This window comes from Lutjanus erythropterus, chromosome 15 (genome assembly GCF_056507025.1).
Source record: "Lutjanus erythropterus isolate fLutEry1 chromosome 15, fLutEry1.hap2, whole genome shotgun sequence".
Classification (NCBI taxonomy): Eukaryota; Metazoa; Chordata; class Actinopteri; order Lutjaniformes; family Lutjanidae; genus Lutjanus; species Lutjanus erythropterus.
Window position 1 is genome coordinate 13,635,887 of NC_139331.1, and position 14,548 is coordinate 13,650,434.

The 14,548-nt window shown below is 38.5% G+C and overlaps 1 protein-coding gene across 1 annotated transcript; it reads right to left on the reverse strand.

Moving 5' to 3' along the window:
• Positions 1-1,372: 1,372 nt before the first annotated feature.
• napbb (N-ethylmaleimide-sensitive factor attachment protein, beta b) lies at positions 1,373-11,862 on the reverse strand. The gene is made up of 11 exons (XM_084737397.1): positions 11,659-11,862; positions 8,864-8,943; positions 8,489-8,605; positions 6,662-6,708; positions 6,095-6,172; positions 5,959-6,014; positions 4,217-4,301; positions 4,002-4,106; positions 3,851-3,919; positions 3,700-3,750; positions 1,373-2,620 (listed from the first exon to the last, which is right to left on the reverse strand). Exons 1-11 carry the CDS (start codon positions 11,757-11,759, stop codon positions 2,519-2,521), a joined length of 891 nt encoding a protein of 296 aa, XP_084593523.1. The 5' UTR covers positions 11,760-11,862; the 3' UTR covers positions 1,373-2,518.
• Positions 11,863-14,548: the final 2,686 nt, after the last annotated feature.

Consider the following 14,548-nt stretch of genomic DNA (forward strand, 5'->3'; position numbering starts at 1 on the left):
AGTGTACCTCATGACATGCTGGTAAAGAAAAAATTGCACCGTACTTGTGAAGACATCAGAAGACAGTAGAAGACATGGGTAATATCAAGACTGAGGCCAGATAATTAACAAGTGCAATGTAAAGTTTGGTAAGAATTTAAATATTTAAAATGCACTTTCATTCCTCATCAAATCATCAAAGTTTCCGTCACAAGTGGAATATCGTTAAATTACTAGATTGTTAGGTGTGCAATATGTTATACCTAAAAACTCAATGCAGTTAGGCAACAGGCTGGTTTATCACAGAAATGTCCCAAAAGATGATTTAAAGACAGATGGTGGTTTATTTCCATGGCATACTTACCATTAGGCAAAAGTCTGCAACTGCCTTATGCCCTAAGCTACTAAGTGCCCCATAAAATGCCTCATAAAATTCACTATCAGTGGGTGTATGCACCAATCTGATTTGTTAATCTTTTTTCCCCCAGGATGTTCCATAGCATTCATTCTCTTCATATTGGTGCATGTTTTACAAAGCGTTTACTTGAGCCATTCCATACGATAATGAGAGCAGTCATATCACATCCATATACATATGTTTACTTTTTCAATGTTCTGGGATCAGAACAGGTCTTAGCATCGACCGATTCACCATGTTCATGTATCAGGAAGTAAAAAATGTTGCTGGAACATTTCTTGTACAGACTGTTGAAAAATTAAACAAAGCATCGTACCAGAAGAGCAGCGTCCTCCCTCAAACTGTGAAACTCCCCATATAATCCTCCATACTCAGCTATGAATAAGTTTATTTTTTTTGACTTATTAGTTTGTCCTGCTGCCACCTGCAAGAGATAGATTAGTATCCAATGCCAAAGCACCAGACTAAAGAGTGGCTTCTTCCCTGAGGCTGTGAGAGTCCTTAATTCATCCTTACTACCCAACAATAAAAAAATATTTATTCTTATGACTTCTTAATTCACCCTACTTCCATCTGGCAAGAGATACAGAAGTACCTGCTGCTATACCACCAGACTTTACAGCAGCTTTTTCCCTCACTGGAAGAGTCCTTAATAAATCCTCCGTACTCAACCATGAATGTTCATTTTTGCTATTTTATTCACCCTGTTTCCATCTGGCAAGAGATGCTGTTTCACCAAACTAGCAGCTTCTCTCCTGATACTCCTTAAATCATCCCCCATACTCAATCATTAATAAGCTTATTTTTAGGACTTATTCTTTATTCAGGTGTTGACGAAGGGGGAGAACTAGGGATGTGGAGGGCCTGATGCCTGTGTTTGCCTTAGGTCCCAAAGTGACTGAATCCAACCCTCTTTATAACCTACAATATAAGGTTTTTGTTTAATAAGTGAGGTCAAAGGCAGGATAGCAAAGCTGGGATATACATATCTTTATTATTGTCCATTCGCACAAGCATACAGATCATATCCAAGGTCCATTGTCATTCCACCTGGAAGAAGCTGGATACGCAGGGCGACTGACCCTTTTGTAAAAACTTTGGTCTGGCTCACACTAGTGAATGTAACACAACACTGAACTATACACAATGACATGCTTAGCGACTGGCCATTTGGAAGGTGCACCGCAGTAGTAAACCTTCTATGATGAGTTCACATCACAACACAGCACGAGATGAGTGACTAATGATGCACGTTACCCCCAAGAATTTACGTCCCTGGAAACAAAGAGTAAGGGTTTCCTTGTCAGTGCTTCTGATTCAAAAATACAGTTTCCACTGGCAAACTATAAATCACAGCTTACAGATCCAAACATTCAAAGTATTGTTACATCAACAAAGTAATAATAAATAACCATAAAGTAATATATTAATCATGAATGTGTATGGTTGTCATTGGATACAAATGTTTAACAGTCTACACTTGGTGCATATCATTGCCCTTCTTCAAGAAGAGTCTCTCCCCAGTGGTGATAAAATGGAAACAAAATCAGTTTTTGTGGTGACTAATGACTTTAGTTTTAAGAACAATCACGATGTCCAGCTCCCCAACAGATAAAAAATTAAGATAATGGTACATTCTTTAAATCCATACACACATGACAATCTTATGTACAACAAACTGAAACATTTAAATAATCTGTTTAAATATATAATAAACTAGATTTAAAAAAAAACACAAGCTGCATCTGACTAGGAAACAATAATTGTACAAAACATGCAGTGCTTGTTGTCAATACTAACATCAGTTTCAATACAATATACCGCTCTGAAATCCCCCAGGACAGATTTCAGCAGAAAAGGTATGCAGCAATCCTCTAGACAGAGGTGAGGGCGAGAGGATTTACATTCTGACTAGACTCAGATATGCTCGTAAGGAAAGCCAAGATAGTACTCTGACAGTGTAGCAGTGAGCAGTGGAATATTCAAAATCATCAGCAGACACTCATCTCCAGATGCTATACACAGTGAGCTGAGTGAAAGAGTGTGTTTGTGTCTGTGTGCGTGAAAGCATGCGTGATGGATTTGTCCCTCCATGCTGCGTTCGTACCCCTGGGTTTTCTTTCATTTCAGATCCCCTTCATCACCCTGGATGGTCTTTTTGATGCGCAGCAGGAGGGTTGTGTGCCACTGGTCCAGGCGTGAGATTGAGTCAAACTCTTTTACCTGTAGGCAGACAAGGGACACACAGATAAGCTTTTCTTTGTTTTTTTTTAAATTAAGATTACAACTTCAAGGTTCTGCTCACTTCTCTAAATTTGTTACATATTACTGGTTATTTCCAGATGAAACTGCACAGTTCAGTTACGTTCAGTTTCTACCACCATTAGGTTATGCATAAGCTTCAAATTGCACCAGTGAAACATAACAAATTTTAATTCTTTGCTTCCAAAATACTGTAATTTGGAAGTAAGTGTCAAACCACTGAAGGTTCATATTTCTACTACATTTTTGAATGACCTGTTATTAATGACTTCTGGGTGTAAAGAAATGTGTAAAGAAATCAATATTATATTTAAGATAAACATTTTCAAGGGCCAGCACACATAACATTAGCAGCACTGATTTATAGGATAACATTATTTACAACAATTTGAGAATGTTTTAAAGAACAGCAGACAGCAGTAATGAACACTAATGTACACCAAGAAGGTGAGTAAGGGGACACAGCACCTGAACGCTTCATCATCACGTCATTATAATAATGCAGCGCAGTGACAGACATCTCAGAGGGGACGAGTCTGTGTCACACTAATCTGCCCGTTTGTCACCCATACAACTGTATAGTAACATCAGGATGGGTGGTCAAAATGCTTTTACATCACTTCAACACTCATACCCCCCACAAGGTGCTTCTTCTTAGTGCATGTAGCTTTATTCTTCTTCAGTGGATTTCAGATGCTCTCCCTATGGAATTGGAAATCAATAAAAATACCTGACATGAAAATCTGCATGTATCATCTAGATGAGGATTCTTCCCTCTTCTGACTTTGAGTTAACTTTGAAAACTGTTTTAGGAGCTCAGCTATAAATGGTTACAGGGATGAACTCCATCAGTCTGCACCACTTCCATATAAACACACAGTCCTGGGAGACTGAGTGGATACCTGAGATCCAGCCTTCAACTTTCTTGAACACACAGGGGATCCAACAAAAACCATAGGAGCTCAAACAGTGGGACTGCTGTGTGCACCAAAAGCCTTGTTTTAAAACTTGAGAACTTTCCGAGGGTATACAAGACTTACTGCCTCTGTGAAAGCCTCGCTGTTCTGTTCCTCATGAGCCTCAAGAAGTTTCTGTTAAGACAAAAAACAAAATGTAGGTTACTCAGAAACAGAATAGATTAGGGGAGAAAGTAAGCCATCAGATTCCTCAGAGTTCTTAGCATCGAGTTACCTTCAACAGTTTGCATTCTCGAGAGTCTGAGAAAGCCGGGAACATCTCCTCATATTTTTCAACTGCAATCTGTGGAGAGACGGCGTGTTAAAATTCTACCACCATTCCCCGTCCCAAATCCTGAGACTGAACCACAAAGGTATAAACTCGCCTTAGCGTTGAGCTCGTCGACGATGAAATGACAGAGGGAGGCTTTGAAGAAGTACTCTTTGGCACTGTATTTCAGCAGTGGGTTGTCCATTGTGTTGGCTCCGACCTAGATACAAACAAAGCATAAAAAATGTATTAGAAGTGTCAGCATCAACACAACAAGTCGGTGTTGATTGAGAAATTACAAGCATGACAGACAACACATGCAACACACACCTGCTCGTAGATCTCAATAGCCTTCTGGTACTGCTCCAACTGAGCACAATAAGCCCCCACCTTCAGCAGACACTTGTTGGCAGAACTATAGAAAAAAACAAAAGGTACACAACACTTTTAATGCGACACAAACTGTAAGAGCTACACACTGTATTCAAGTATGTGATATCTGTTATTTCAAAAGTGTGAAACTATAAAATGTCAAGAATGGAGAAAATATCTGAACACAGGCCTTTTTCACAGCATTTTGACTTGACATATTAGGAAGAGCTCAAGTGGAACAAATAACATAAAGTGTTTTTCCGTGCACAAAACAGAGAAATATTCAACAAGCTAAATTTGAAATAAATGCAAATGTATGTGCTTTTTGTAGTATTCAAAATGCAAAATACTGCAAACTCTCCACTACCATGGGAGAGAAGGTCACTGCCATCTATACAAAAACCAGATAAATGCATAGCAGCACATGTATGAAATTATTGCAGACCGGCGCCTTTTCACTGCAGATATATTTTGTTGCCATAGCAGGGAAACAAATGTGTAATTAGTAATGATAATGAGTGTTATCCATGTCAGTTCTGGGGCCCAGGTGTTGTGTGTGTTGGCTCATGTGTGTACGCTTGTTAACATTACTGGTGACAGCTGTGCTTCCTGCTATGACAAGTCAAAATGCGGAGAAAAAAAAAGAGCCTCTATGAACAGGAGCATATCTGAATCTGTAGGAACTATTCGGAGATTCGAATGAAAGCTTTCCAGCATGCAACAAGTCCTGTTCGACTTCATTACTTGTTGAACTTGTTGACAAAAACAAGTAGCTGAAAAATAAAAATCAACTATACCTAAAATGTAATGCACTGGAAAAGATTTAATCATAACACTAATTTACTATTTTGGTTGATAAGTAAATGTCTAAATGCATAAAGTATACATTAACACTGCAGGCCTTAGTGCTCAATTTAGGTTTATTGCTCAGATTTGGCTGTTCATTTTTTTTTTAAATGTGGTCAGTATCAGATTACAGTGTGAACAAAAGTCAAAGTCAAGTCCTGAACTGACCAACTGTGTTAAAGAACAAACCTTCACATGCAGCTTGCTGTTGTTCAAAGTAAACATGGAGACCAATGAAGTCTGCATTTACACTTTCATTTAGAAATTAATGTGCAGTGAAAGCCAGCAAATTTGTGAGCAGATGATAATGAGGACAAGGAGAAAAACAGCCAAATATTTTATTTGCAGCTTTTCGTGGCGCTATGGCTGCTACCTCTGTACGGAGGTGTGTGTGGACGTGGAGCTGGAGCCAGGAGTGCTGAAACTGTGACGTGAATGGCTTCACAGAAACAGGTTTCATCCAAAATTTCAGGATGTCAAGGGCCATTTTTTTTAGCAAGATCTGTCAGCACATCTTTTCCACAAGAGTTTTGTGGCAAGACACTTCGGCCAAGTGAATGAAATAAAAGTCGCATTAATTCTGATATGAGGTTGCATTGCAAGAAATGAGACCTGTATCTGATTTAACTACATATGAAGGTGGCTCACAACAGGATTGAAAAGATCAGATTCTATGTGATTTATGCTGTTCACACTTTAGATATTCAGTCTTAGACCTTAACATACGTGACTGTGAAAACTGAAATCACTTTTTGCTTTAGTATGTCACACATAAACATTGGTGTCTCAGATATTAGAGCTGAATTACGATGATAACACACAGTATTTTATCTTAGGAACAGTAAGAACAGTACCTGTTGGATTCTTCTCCTTTGTAATAGTCTGCTGCTTGTTCATAATGTGCAATAGCCTTTACAAAGAAAAACAAGGGTAACATTAATAAGTTTTAGTAGTATTACCCAAATATGTAACCAATCCTTATAACATTACCTTTTCAATATCCACCAGCTCTGACTCGTAGATCTCTGCGATACTGATGTGGTGCTTGGCTGCGATAGTGAATCTTCCCTGGAGGAGGAGGAGGAGGAGGAGGAGAAATCATTACTAACTGGATCTATCCACAGCTGCCTCTCAAGTCAATGAAAGATGAAAGCGTTGTGTTACATGATTCTCAGTGCAGAGAGGCAAGGTCAAGAAGTAGCCTTTGGCTTCACGTCTACAAGGTTTTATCTTTGAAATTAATCCTCGCTAAAGGGAATAACAAGCAGGCAATTTGATCAAGGTATCAGTGTTAAATAAGCAAACTTGTGCGCTATGAATAAGTTAATATGGGCCCAAAAAAAACAAATCTGGGAGTGGGAGGAAAGGCAGGGAGAGTCTGCTACATCAATATGTATGAAGATGTCTAGATGATATGATATCCAGAACTAAAATTGCAAGTCAGAAGAAAGTAGAAGTCACAACTTAACACTTGTCACGTATAAAAACAAAACTGATCTGGCCAAATTTACTGCTGTGGATCAGAACATAGATGGACACTTTCTATGTTCATCTTACCATGTCTGTGTATATATCGATGGCTGCATTTAAACACTTGATTGCCTCTTTTGGCAGCATAAAAGAAAGAGGAGGGAACAGTAAGACATCATGTTAGTTTTGTTCAAATCTACATCCATCTACATGCTGTTATTTCAACATGGTGAAATGAGGTGAAAAATACAATCAAAGTTCCTCATACATTTCATGCAGTCCAGTGTCATGTATGACTGGTAAAATACAACACAAAGCAAGACTCTCCTCTTTTGTTCTCCAAACCAAACATATCAGCTCGCTACCATCCCCCAGACCTATGGCTAAACCTGCAGTATATTTAGGGGAATATTAAATGAAGCCACACTAAGAGCACAATAAATCAACTGATGATGAATGCTGTGCAATTCAAGGGCAATAACTCTAGCATGTCAGCATTTAAAAGTATCAACTGCAAAGCAGATTGTAAAAAGTCAGATCTGCCTCATTATAAACTACAGGCTCATAGCTTGAGAATCAGAACTAAACTGCCCTGATTTGCTGTCAAAAACAAGAGAATTCATCCTGGGGACACCAAATGTTTTGAGGAACTAGAAAAATGCTCTACGGTATAAATATCTAGAATGACTTATCTCTGGAGACTAGACTAATTTCCTGTTAGAGGACATGTCCCACGTGCATAGCCTCATTTCCACACTGCTACATGTGGAATCCTCTTGCTAGTTAACTTTACAACAAACATTATTCACACACACAGAAACACACACATACAGCCATAACAGTGACAACACTCCCAGTGATAAGTCTTTCAGTCATGGATGTGATAAATGACAAAAATGACTGTGCTAAATGCTAGAAAAAAAATCTATATTTAATTACATAAATAGTGCACATATTTAGTTAAAAAGGGACATAAAAACATAGGGCTAAAACCTTGTGGCTGGTTAGTCGATTGGTTTGTCGGTATGCTCTTGTCCAGCCAAATTCTCATTGGTCAGAGAGTCACTGGTGCAGACCAGATGTATTTTATTCTTAAGTGAGAGGCTATTAACTGAACACTTATGAGTCTAAAGTAATTCACACCAAGTCAAAGTACCAAATTGCTACATCACCCCACCCTTGGAATATAAAAGAGCTGAGTAAATAAAAAGTTTATTTTTGATGAGAGCATGTGTCAGACTGCTTTATCAACAGGGGGCCAGCTGGTAACTGCACAAGCTGAATGATGGATAAATACCAGCTGTTCTTGACCTGACTTCAAGTTTTGCCATGTTTTATGTGTTATACTGTTGAATTTGTGGGTTATCCTGTTGAATTTGGTGTGAGCATGTTGCTTATGAGGCCTTTCTCACAGGCTCGGGCAATGCTGGACTAATGTTGTAATACTGAGTGTGAGTCAAGACAAAATGTGTGACTGTTGAGCCAAGGAGTTGGTTGGCTCAGGTGAGGTTTTTCATGTTGCTTTGTGTGGAAGTTTAAATTGCAACACAAGCTGCATCAGCTTTGTTTGTGAACAAAAGCTGGACAGTTCTGCTCTTTGACCCTGCTGGTGTGTGCGCACGGTCTGTGTTGCTGTTGTATGTAAATTTACTTGATAGACATTCCTAGAAGGCAACAATATAGCTAAGTGTGAAAAAGAAATGGTCAAACTGCAAGAACTCATTTGCTGGGCAACATTGTGTAAGTATACGTAAAAGCTAGCAGGTAGAATCGCTCTTGACACTTGAATTGGTTAAGGAGTAGGAGTAGCCAAGTTTTTATTTGGTTGACAACAGCCCTAAAAAAATCAGACAGTAAAACCTAAGATATGGTTCAAATTAGGTTTCAACATAATTAGTTACCACAACATCTTACCATTAGGGTCAGACTTCTTGTAAGCATTTCCTGCATCAATGAAACTGGTGGCACAGTCATGTTTGTTCTGCAGCTGCATATGGAGACGTGCAGCCTTGCAAAATGCGTTTCCAGCAGCTGAAGACACAGGAAAGAAGAGGACAAAAACTTTCACACTCACACGCACACAGAGTGTAGTTAGCATTTAGCTTACAGTCTAATTTATGCACATAATTCCACCTTTTTTACTCGTGGCACCCTCACAAGTGCTGCGCTTTGCAGTTACAGTGCCAAAAAAAATAAATAAATCAGCACATAATCCTACAGCTTCTCAAGTGTGTTGAAATTGATAAGGTAGATATCTTTAGTAAGAAAAAAAAAACCAGCTTATCGCACCGCTCCAGTTCTTGGCCATCTTGAACATGTTGGCAGCTCTGCAGTACATCTCACATGCTTCTTCCACTTTGTGATGTCCCCTAGACAAACAAAGGAAACAAAAGGAACACTGTGGTACACATCTGTATATCGTACAAATTTCCATACAGCCTACATAGTATACTGAGAATAAACTGGTGAAAAAAATATCAGTCTGAGCTACATATTGAAGTTATATCTAACATATTATGCACCACAGGAGGATGGACTGTGTAATGTGCCAAGCTGTAGCAGTTCTCAGGGAGATGCAGTGCTCAGATTGGTGGACTGGCTTATATAAATCCCTCTATACAGCAGTATAGATCTCCCTCATTCCATGACAAGAAGAGGACCCCTGGGAGCTCCCTGCAGTTGTAATAATACTCTGACCATTCAATCATGGCGGAGGATTACATCACTGCTTGGTCAGCCACAGAATTACCAGCATAAAGACTGCCAAGATTTATCACACATGAGAACTGCCGACTAGTAGCATCTGGGGGTCACCTCAGACAGAGCTGTGCGAAAAAGGACTGAGTCACAATGACGAAGATTGTATTTTGGGCCTATACATACAGCCTTCCCAGTTCTTGTCTCTCTCAGATGTTATATGACATGCATTTATTAGATTTAAATAACAACATATTAAATATCTCCCCAAGGTCAAAGAGAAAACACCCCAATAGTTACATTAATTTTATCATTACCAGTCAGATAAGCCTTGCACTAATTTGACTACTGTTCTTGTCTCAATGTAGGAATCAGACAGTCAGCGCAACTTGCCTGTAGGTTCAAAATGCAGCATCAAGACTCTTCACTGGTACAAAGACTACATCTCCCTCATACTAGCCTCTCTTATCTTGTTACCAGTGGAATACAGGCTTGATTTTAAACTTCTTTTATTTGTTTTGAAGCACAGCATGATTGGCACCAGGTTAGTATCTCTGAAATACTCACCCCCTGTCCCCACAAGTCCGCCGACCAGTGACTCCTCTCCTTTCCACGCATTGAAGTTAAAAAGCTGAGGTGACTGAGCATTTTCAGTTGACTGTCCTTTTATCACTGTTTATCACTAGCAATTAGATTTTACCCCTCCACTGATACCTTTAAAACCCATCAAAAACCCATTTGATTCTGCAGCCCTTAAACTTTATCACGAAGGCATGCCTGACCAGACTCAGTTTTTTTATGTTTATATTGGATTTTGTCATTTATCTAATGCTGTAATGGTTATATCAAGATATTATTTCCTTTATTCTTGCCTGATGCCATGACTGTATTCTGTATGTTTACCTCAGAGCTGCAACAATGGGTCGATTAATCAATTTGTTGATCAGAAGAAAAATAGTTGCCAACTACTTTGATAATCACTTATTCATTTCAGTCTTTTTTGTTTTCAAGCAGAAATGTCAAACACTTGCTGGTTCTAGCTTCCTTAATGTAACGATTTGCTACTGTACTTTGAGTACATATTTTATAGACTAAATGGCCAATTAATAATTAATGAAAATAACCATCAGATTTATCATTGATGGAAATAATAGTTAGTTGCAGCCCTAGTTGTTTGTACTCCATACCATGTTATGATAGTACAGAGTCAATAAAAATCTGAAATCTCAATATGAAACAAACTGAGGCTCAGTGGGACTGACTGCTGAAACCATCAGCATAAATCTTATCACAGAAGCAGGCATCATGGAGGTCTGCTTCATCCTTTAACCTAGCCTCTGAGGAGAATCCTAGGGTCTATGCGTTTTGGCGATTACTCAGATGTTAATGAGTCCACTGCTAAAAGTAACCATTAATATTGAACCATGTTATAAATGGTGCTGTGTTAAAAGCAATAAATTCATGGTCATTGCCCTTGGGGATTATGACGTGAGACCAGAAGAGAGTGTGTTAGGGTTTTCACTCTGAGGAGGGTGTTTTCCACAAAAAACGGTGTTTCTTGACTTGGATATAGAAATAAATCCTGGAGTTGAGTTTGCCTGGACATATGTGGTGATGATATGTACTATGTGGTAGTTTCATGGTGAACTGGTTAGTAACCTGGACTCTAAATCCAGCAATCTAAGCTTAAATCTAAGTGGAAATGATTTTATGGGTGAGAACAAGTAAAAATTAAGTACCTGATTACTGAAAATGACAAATGAAATTAATACTGCACATTATATACAAACACAGCCTGTATTAGTGTATATGCTGAATGTATATTTTGAAACACGTCGAAGTACATAAACACAGATATATTTATTGTATATTATATTCCTATTTTATCTTATTTATTTTTACTCTTTTGTTTTCTTACTACTACCTTCCTTTTCCCCTTATGCTGCTGTGTCAAATTGAATTTCTCCTATCTTATCTTATATAATCTTAGATATGAACATACAGTATATGTCCACTTGTGTAATGCATAGACTAGGTTGAATTGTGTAAAAGGTTGCAAATAAAGTGAAAGGAAACAGCTAGCTTAATCCTCTAAATTAGCTAAAAACATTGTACTGCGTAGCTCCCAAGCTACGAGAGTCGTGATCTGCTGGCTTGTTTACAATGATAATAACAGCTAACTTGGCTAACTGATATAAAGGAATTATTACACTGAGGACCACGTGTCTTCCCCCGCTGGTATAATAGCTAACTAAACTTCTACAACGTCTATCTAATTAACATAACTGAATATACGTATGTCTCCATAGAAATAGGCTGCGTGCCAACTTTGCTGCTGACAGTTAACGCTTGCTAGCTGTTTGTTCTTTGGTGCAGTGCTGTCTTACCCTCCAAACATCCCTCCCAAAAAAGAGCCAGAGGACTTGACTTTTTTGTCAGCGTCGGCCATTAGCTGAATCGCTTCCTTCTCTTTCCCAGAGTTGTCCATTTCTTCGCTTTATTCGGAACAAACTTATAGTAAGAGACAGAAAATACCCGCAGAGGATTCCGCTGAGTACAGTGAGGATTACAGTCGACGGGTTTATTTAACGTGGGCGTGCACCAGCTAGTGGCTTAGGTGAGCAGCGTGGCATACTGGGAGTTTGAGTGTTTTACGCAACAAACGCAGTGGGCTTCCGGGCAAACCAAACTACAACTCCCATTGAAACACGAAGCAGTTTTTATACACTGTATTACGTAATAGCTAACGGCATATACCCGGCGTTATTTTATTTTCTGTCATTACATTTTACACGACATAAAATCACGTTTTGTTCTGAGTTCTCTGTAAAGATGAAATGTCTTATTGTCCTAAAAATCCTAAAGAAACAACACAGTTAGTGTACTTTTCTTTATCTACAGGAGAGGGCGCTAGAACATCGCAACTGATTTGCATCCTCTTGCAAAGAAGATTTACTAAAGTTTCGCGAGATATGTACGCGTTGTTTGTACTTTCTAAAAAGCAGATATGTTTTATTATGTGACAACGTTGTAGTTGCAACAGTGCAGGTGTGTCTGCGGACAGAAAGCGATTGGTTATGGGTAGGGAAAGCTAAGGGTTCAGGTTAAAATGATCACTCTCGCGAGATACACTTATACACGCCTAAAGGCTCTGTTTCTGTATACATGTGCACGATTCATTCCATTTGTCATTTTCAGTCATTCTGGACTGAATTTTTACTTATCCTCACGCTATATAACTCTTCCTTATATATTCCTCATGATATATATGCCTTCTAGACACAACCCTATTCAAAATCTAAGTATACTGTAGTTTTCGCCTTATATTATAATTATACAAAAGTAGATAAAGCTTAATGTACCCGGAAACTTGCAAGTGTCACAAATAAAATGAATGAATAGTTTACTCTTTTCACAGAGACATGAAATAGTGGGGTAAACACAGGTGTTAATACTCTGACTGACTCTGTCTGACCTGAATTTAACAAAACTTTAATTAGTGTACTTTGTTTTTTGACACCAGTCAGTTAGAAAGCATGTACAAACATGCCCACACCCTGACACTGGCACACCTGAGTGGAAAGCAGCCATTATTGTATGGGTATTTCCTGTTGTACCATGTGAAAGGTACAGTGAAAAAGGTTCATCCCACTTAACTTCAACAAAGCAGGGCCTCCAAATGGGCCTAGAAACCTGTAACCTTAACTAAACAGCCCCTTTTGCAATTTAAAAATCTAAATCGTGGTGGAGTATGAAGTTCATTATCTATAATTTTCAAGGTTAGAAAGTGTATAATGGGTATCCTTTAATGTTTTAATTCATATCTTCTTTAACCTTGCATCTGCCAAAGGATGTGTGCTTTTTTCTGTCCTAAGCATACAATAGTCCAGGCTGTTGTAAATGAGAAGACTGGTCAGTGATAAATCAGATTCAAAGTATGAGTTACAAGGTGCATGCTGATAACTACTGCCTGAGAAAATCATTATTAGATAAGTAAAAAATACACGTCATCAGTGGTGCCTACTGATACAGAATGTGCAGATTAATCATGAACCAATGGCTAAAAGGCAGTGCCAGCAGCGTTGGTACAGAGGGTGTGGAGTGTGCTGCAACACGTGTCTGCAGGTCAAAGTTGATTATATATCATGGCATATTATCCTACAGCCTCATCTACAGTAAGATGCACACACGCGAGTCTAAACTGTTGCTTAAAATCACAGAAGTCGCTAAAATCAGTAACAGCTTTTGTGATTGATTATTTATTCAAACACATCTTTGCTTTGTTGCTTAAATATTTGGTCTATAAAATGGTTTAAAAAATTATGCCAAACAAGGGACGTCCAGGCTCCTGTTTGTGCTGGACATGATGAGATCCCTCCTCAGTGCATTACAGTGTTACTGATGTTGGACAAAACCCACAGTCCTTGATTTTTGTAACAATGTATTCGACAGTTTATCAGAATATGAGGCTTCAGCAGTCTGAGTCAGACAAATCAAATAGTCTTCATAAGTTTGTCTTTTTGGGACAGTATTCCCTCTTTTTGTTACTGTTCCTGCACTGCAAGTCAACAAGGAAACACTGCAGGAAAATAAGACTCCTGAAGCCTCATACCAACTTCAGATACACTTTTGAGTGTTTTCACAAAAGGGGACAGTTGATTTTGACCCCAATAACTTACACTGAAGGGGCATTCGATAATGCAGATGTTCACAAACTTTCTCCCCTTTGTGGGACAAAACTGAAACTTCTGCTTTTCTTTGTCATACTTCATAATAAACCGAATAGCTTTGGATTTTCAGACTGCTGGTCGGATACAACATAATTTCAATATATCACATTGGGTTCTGGGAAATTGCACAGGACATTTTAGACTATTTTCTGCCATTTTATAGATGTTTTTTTTTTTTTTTTCAATTAAAAACAAAAATGGGCAAATTAATCAACAGTCAATACAAACGTTATTGGAGCCCTACTAGAAACATCCGGTGGGGTAAGTCGAACCTTATGGTAGGCAAACACTGGCCTGTTTTAATGGCCTGTATGAAAAAGGGGAATGATTACAGCATGTAAGTCCTGGAACATCGTGAGCTTCTGTGAGCCTCCTCTTTTAAAGCTTTGTTTTGTGAATAATTCAGACGTTAGAGCTAGTTAAAAGTTTCAACTAAAAATGGTTTTATCTTAAGTGCATGTTGATAATGCTGATAAAAAAGAATCACTGTGAAGCTTTGAGGTAAAAGAGCAAAATGCAAATCATTTTAGATCAAAGTTATTCAAAA